This window comes from Antrostomus carolinensis, unplaced genomic scaffold, assembly GCF_000700745.2.
Source record: "Antrostomus carolinensis isolate BGI_N321 unplaced genomic scaffold, ASM70074v2 scaffold41888, whole genome shotgun sequence".
Lineage (NCBI taxonomy): Eukaryota > Metazoa > Chordata > Aves > Caprimulgiformes > Caprimulgidae > Antrostomus > Antrostomus carolinensis.
Genome location: NW_010331665.1, coordinates 47,915 through 54,432, shown reverse-complemented (window position 1 = coordinate 54,432; position 6,518 = coordinate 47,915). Strand labels below are relative to the sequence as shown.

The window sequence follows — 6,518 nt, the reverse complement described above, 5'->3', positions numbered from 1 at the left end:
GCATTCCTGAGTGCATGAGGTTGTCCTGTGAACGCCAAGAAAAAGATGGTCTTGCCAAGATACTAACCTTGCTTTTAATTTCCAGATCTCTCCCATGGGCTCTGTGGGATCCTGTGTGACCCTAAAGTCATGCTTCAGTTTGCACTTGATGACTGAAACCAACAGGGATGCTCCTAGAATAAAAGAGCTGATAATACTCAACACTCAACATTAGTAATCTCAATCTCATTCTTTAACTTGTCTTTAGGGTAACAGCTCTAGGGTAGTGAGTATTACTAAAGACAGAGCAGACTTCCTACCCTGAGCACTCAAAATTGGTGATGCTCACACTCTCTCTAATCAAAGCACTGCATTCAGTCCACCAATTTTAATATTAGATCATTCCTCTGAAGCTATCACTGTCCAAAACAGTGTTTAGAGACCAATGAAATTGATTTCAACAAATAAAGTCCTGGTTTAGTAATTACAGTAGCGTCTGGCTATCGCAGTGAACAAAGCTGCAGTCTGCTTCCGGACAGGAATTGCTCAGTGATATTATCAACTGTTGTAAAATGTCTTGGCCATGAAGTTAAATATTAACTCAGATCCCCGTCTCATAAAAACATCGTATTATAAAAGCACAACACACTTAAAGCTGTCACTAATCAATCATGCATGCAACAGGAATAAAGCAACACATAAAAGGAGCCAGAAACTCAGTAAATCTTTCAGCTAAGGGAAGACAAACTGCACCGAGGTTTATCTCCATGGAGAAATCCACTGACAAGCTAAACAATGGAAATGGATCGCCAGCTCCTGCAGGACCACAGGCTGGAAAGGACAGTCCTGCGCCCGCTGCCGAAGGTGCAGCAGAAATGAGCAGAGCAGGACCCCAAACAGAAAATGCTGCAGAGGGGAAGAGGCTGGAATTCACTGAAGAATGTATTAAAGAAATGGAGAGAGCTTCAGGCACAGAGCAAGACAGTCCTGATGTCTTTAAACCAGCAGTTTTGGGAAGAGACTGTGCAAACTCGAAGCCTCTCGTTATGCCAATGAGCTCAAACTCTCCTGAAGAATGCAGTTTTGAAATGAACCATCAGTGTTCAACCACGACATCTATTGATATGGACTGCCTAGTCTGCTTCAACAAGTACAACATCTACAGAGTACCAAAGCTCCTGGACTGCCAGCACGCCTTCTGCGCCGTCTGCCTCAAGCTTATCCTCAGGAGAGAGGAGAACACCTGGATCATCACCTGCCCCCTCTGCAGAAAAGCCACTTTTGTCTCAGGAGGACTCATCCGTACGCTTCAAAATAAAGAAGATATCATGGAGCACTTGGAAAACCCCGATTCAAATCCAGAGGTAAACATCTCTGCTGTAGGGCTGGACTGCAATAGCTGGACTCAGATCAGCCAAGACACTTTATACAGAGATGAAAATGTTGCAGCAGAGAACAGACTGGCTATCCAGAGACTCGTGCTGCTCCTGCTGCTTGTGGTGATCCTCACCATCCTCATCCTCCCCTTTACTTACTCTGGGCTGATAAAATGGGTCATTTGTCTCATGCTTACTTTGGGGTTGGTCATGTCGATGGTGCTTTGCTGCACTCCTAAATGCTACTGGAGGTGTAATAGGGACTCACTCACCTCCTGTCACAAGGAGATTCACATCACTGCTATTGCTTGAAACGATGAACGTGAGATGGTGGAGAGGTGCTGCCTGCAGAGCTGCGTGTCAGGCGCGCTCGTCAGTTATTGGACTTTGAAAGCAATAACTCAGGTAATAAATCCAACAGGTGGCTAAGCTGGCAATGCACAGCGTTGTTAAATTTAATTACTAGAAACACAGTCTAATATTTATATGCTCATATTTATGAGATAAAAATCATAGGTTTTACACCCAATTTTTATCCCAGGCTAATGATTTTGTTGTTTTGCTTTTGTCATTTTGTTCTTGTTCACGTTATCTCCTGATGAGCACTGCAGAACATTATCTCAAACATCCAGCAGTTGCTCTGTCAAAATCCTGTGGTTGTGTTTTTGCATCTCTTAACACACTTACACCTTTTCTTGTGAAAATCTGGGGAAATAAGACTGCTAAATCAGGGGCTGGGCTGCCTAGCCTTGACAGAAGAGAGTAGTTTTAACCCAGATTATGGCTTTAATCCCTGTCACTGCCCAAATGGTTGCTGGCAGGGATGGGAAAGGGACTGGGAAAAAGAGATGCCACTTTAAGTTATGCAAAAAATTGGAGAGGAAGAAGCAAAAATCAACACTCCTGATCTTGAATCTGTGGTTTACGAAGGGGAAAAAGCTCATGACTTTCCAAATTCCCCATGTTTTGAGCACAGAAATAGTTCCTCTCACCTGAACTCCTTTATCTGGCTACCTGCACCACCTCTCCTCTTGCCCTCTTCACATGAAGTACGACATTGCCCCTGGAGATGCTCACAAAGAGCAATCTGACAATTGCTATGCCATACCACCTGTGATATTTTTATATGGAATGTGCTCATTAAAGTTTTAAAATGTGAACTGCAAATTGATTTCTGTGTCTCAATTCCTCACTGACAATTAATGTCAAAACATTTCACTGTTTCCTCATGGACAGGAACTGCAGCTGAGAAAGCATAAAGGGAATCTGTACAACTGAGTTGGTGGGTAAAGCAAAGAAGTAACATGTTGGGTTTTTTTCCTTGATTTAAAAAAAAATACTTAGTTGCTAAGAAAATATTCTATAATGCAAGAAAAATTAAACTGTAAAAAAGTTCAGAGTTTGCTCTAGTTAAGTTACATTTTTAAGAGCACCGTGGATCTCAGCAGACCTTGGAGCAGGCCTGCAGTAAATATTTGTGTTCGATAAGAATGGAAACTGATGTACTCCAGTTGCTCAGTATATAAATACACATAGTGTCTCAGCAGCAGATAAAACAGATTAGATGAGGAGGGTGAGGAGCTGCTGTCCTCCTCGAGTCTTGGAAAAAACAGGTCTGTTTTCTGCCTAAGAAAATGACTCTCCAAGGGAAATAAATGCTTTGATTTTTCCTCATATATTTGGACAGCGAGTGGCTTATTGCAGAGTACATAAGTAGTAACATTTGCTAATAACCAAACAGAAAAAAAGCTTTTCAATTGGGAAAATGCAGGTAGTTTTAAACTCAAATATTTTATAGAAATGTATTATTCCAAATATAATGACTGGACCAGATATTCACTTGTACTGAAAATGATTTCAAAAACTCTTGCCAAGTCTTTCAGCTCATAGATAATTTTTCTATCGAGTTCCCTTCACCAGCACTAGTGGGTGAGTGGCACTGAAAAGGTTTGTAACAGATACATTAATATTGGCCAGAATGTAGCGTGCACGAATGCATCAGAGTAACCTAGAAGGGTTAATGGGAAATCATGTTCTAAATGCTCCAGAACACTGATCTCATTCAAATGACCAGACAGCAAAGAAGAAACAGACTGTCCTAAGGGTAAAATGACAAAGATGAACTGGACTAGAGCCATAAAATAATCCCAATTTAAAAAAAAAAAGATAAAACTTGGGGAATTTTGCCTAAGAGGGGAAGAGACCAAGCAAAATACCCAGCAACACCAGCTCCAGAGGGTGTGTACATGGCACCCAGTATCAGTTTGCCATCCTCAGTCAAGAAAGGGCAGTTAATGACAAAACAAGGGGAAATGGGTTTAAGCTGAAAGAGGGGAGGTTTAGATGAGATATTAGGAAGAAGTTCTTCACTGTGAGGGTGGTCAGACACTGGAACAGGTTGCCCAAGGAAGCTGTAGATGCCCCCTCCCTGGAAGTGTTCAAGGCCAGGTTGGATGAGGCTTTGAGCAACCTGGTCTAGTGGAAGGTGTCCCTGCTGCTGGCAGGGGGTTGGGACTGGATGAGCTTTAAGGTCCCTTCCAACCCAAACCATTCTATGATTCTATAAACCTAATGAAGATTTTAGAGGCAGGGTTCCTTGTCCCCCGTATCACACACAGCAGAGCCTGGCCTGGGTTTGTCAGCACATGGGTGTGAACAAATGAAATCAGAGAATGAATGTGAACAGGAAAAATCAGTTTGTTACGAACCACCCTGCCCTTCCAAAAGGGTGTGTTCAATTTTATTACATAGATTTCTAGTCTCAAAAAAAAAAAGGCCAACAGAAAAGGCCCCCTGATGCCTCACAGCAATATACACAAGTGGGAAGGAAGCATGTATGCTCTGTGATTACCAGTGAGACTGAAAAGAACCCCTATGGATCCACACCATTCCAGGTTTCCAGGTGTATCAGCACCTTCCAAGCCTGTGTACAGCAGTTCAACTGAAATGCTTCTGCAGCCTTTGAGAGCTGATTCAGAGCTCACAGATGTTGGTTGGAGTCATTAGGCCTTACCACCCAATATCTTTATAACAGCTGTTGATTCTCAACTGACAAGATAAGGCTTGATGACAAACATAAACCTTTGAAGCAGTAACTGAGTTTATAGAGAAAAGGCCAACAGAATTGTTTTCCTACTCTAAAACGTAAACATTTGCTTGTAGTTGGTTGTGATTCATGCCAGTCTTGTTGGCAAGAAAGCTTCAGCTCCCAATTCCCTTGCCCTGCTTTACCTTACCTGGCTGGCTCCCCATTTCTCATGGTGATGAGGTAACAACACACTGTAGCCTGAAAGAGAGAAGGACATAATGAGAAATGGGCCCAGGCAGAAATATTCACCTGTACCTAACAAACTGCAAAAATATCTGAGAACTGTGATTTCCAAGGACAAAATCCCATCATTAAGAGAGAGACATTAAGAACATGACAAGACCCAACAGCAATATTTAAGGTTTATAGTCTGTACAGACAGAATACTTTAATAAACTTCAAGGTGTCTTGTTTAACAATGCATATACCTAAGCTAATTTTAATTCAAAAATACACGTATCCTTTTGTCACGCTGTGCTCCCACTCGGTCCCCAGGGCTCTTCCCAAAGCCACAACTTTCCTTATCCCAATCCCTTTCCAGGCTTCTCATCAACAAACCCCACCGCTGTCACCCACTGCAGTCACTAGTTACTTATGTAAGAGAGTGAGACAGGTGCCTGAAAAATTGTGAGTGTAGGTGTTGTAAATGACTGTTAAATGTAGAAGTCTCACTTTATCTACAGAACTTTAAATTATCCATAATTGTGCTGGCTTTGATTACTACTAAATTATATAATGAGGTCACAAGTTTACAACATCTGGTAAAACTCACTCCTAATTGTTATTCCTCTCAACTGATGTTTTGGTCCACTTTTAACAGCTCTTCTGCATTATCACACAGATATAAAACATGGGATAAATTATACATTTCACACTTCCACATCGCTCAGATGCTGTACAAAAAGAACTTTAAAGCCTCAAACACAAACCTGTCAAATCTACAATAAATTAATTTGCAGATTTTGGTCTGAGAGCACAGATTTGTCTCCATGTGATTCCTTGCTTGTTGTGAACCATTTGCAACTTGTCTGTTGTATCGAAGTCACAGGTAAAGCAGATACTAACAGAACTCACCTTCTGAACTTTGGTGTCACATTTAACGACTATAGGATGATGTTTAAAATACCTATAGGTGACATGAGTACTTGTGTTGAGTAAACCTGAGAGGGTTTCATATCAGTAGCAAGCAACCAGGACAAGATATTTGGCCATATCAAAACCAGTTTTTAAACAGAGCTGGTACTCTGATTTTTTTTAAAAAAATATTTATAAGTTCCACACAGCACATTTTAAAGTATAAATTGGTTACCCCAGCTACCAAGCAAACAAAACTAGTTTTGCTTTTGTGAAACATGATCATACAGAAAAACTGCTCTTCTTCCCCTGAAAAAAAAGAGATTTGTCCAAAAATTACTATGTGTTGGACTTGGGGTTCCAGCCTGAGAATGCTCTCAAAGCAAATGCATTTCTTAAAACCCCAAAAACACAATGGAACACAATGGGTTATGCTCTGATAGCTGAATTAATTCCAAAGCTTTAGGATTTCTGTGAGGTCAATTAACCACAATGGAGCAAAATCTCCTGAGCTGATGTTCCAGTAATCCCGCTATCGGAAGGCCCTCGTAATTGCCTGATGAGTGTATGTATTTAAGCTTCTGTTCACATGGCTTTGGGATCCCACCTGATAACAAAGCACAAAGTGCCAGACTCCTCTGAAGCTTTCCTTCTTCTCAGGGTAACCCTCAGCGACACCAACCTGTCCTGTGTGGAGGTCTTGGGGCAGCAACCTGAGAGCAGCTTCACCAAAGGCACATCCCTGCCTCTCTCTGGAACCCTCCCTCAGAGGAGGAGGAGTGCTGACGGGAGAAGAAAGGCTTTAAAGGGAGCAAAAGGGCTGGTACCCAGATGGGCCTAAAGCCCAAGTGAGGCACCAACGTGGCCCAAGATTGTGGATAAAAGTGGGCAGCGAGGAAGGAGCAGCTACACCCAACTCAGGGTAGAGATGGACCTACCACCACCCCCATGAAGGGGCTGGCAGCTGGGTAAGGACCAGCTGGGGGCTGCCTGCCATCCCC

At 42.3% G+C, this 6,518-nt stretch overlaps 2 protein-coding genes across 2 annotated transcripts in view; both read left to right on the top strand.

Moving 5' to 3' along the window:
- Nucleotides 1-746: 746 nt before the first annotated feature.
- Nucleotides 747-1,667, top strand: RNF186 (ring finger protein 186). Its single transcript, XM_010173275.1, has one exon. It carries the CDS (start codon nt 747-749, stop codon nt 1,665-1,667), a length of 921 nt encoding a protein of 306 aa, XP_010171577.1.
- A 4,439-nt stretch (nt 1,668-6,106) lies between these two features.
- Nucleotides 6,107-6,518, top strand: part of TMCO4 (transmembrane and coiled-coil domains 4) — a 40,960-nt gene continuing 40,548 nt past the window's right edge. Inside the window, 1 exon segment of the mRNA XM_010173274.2 lies at nt 6,107-6,251. Coding sequence (XP_010171576.2) covers nt 6,107-6,251 — 145 coding nt within the window.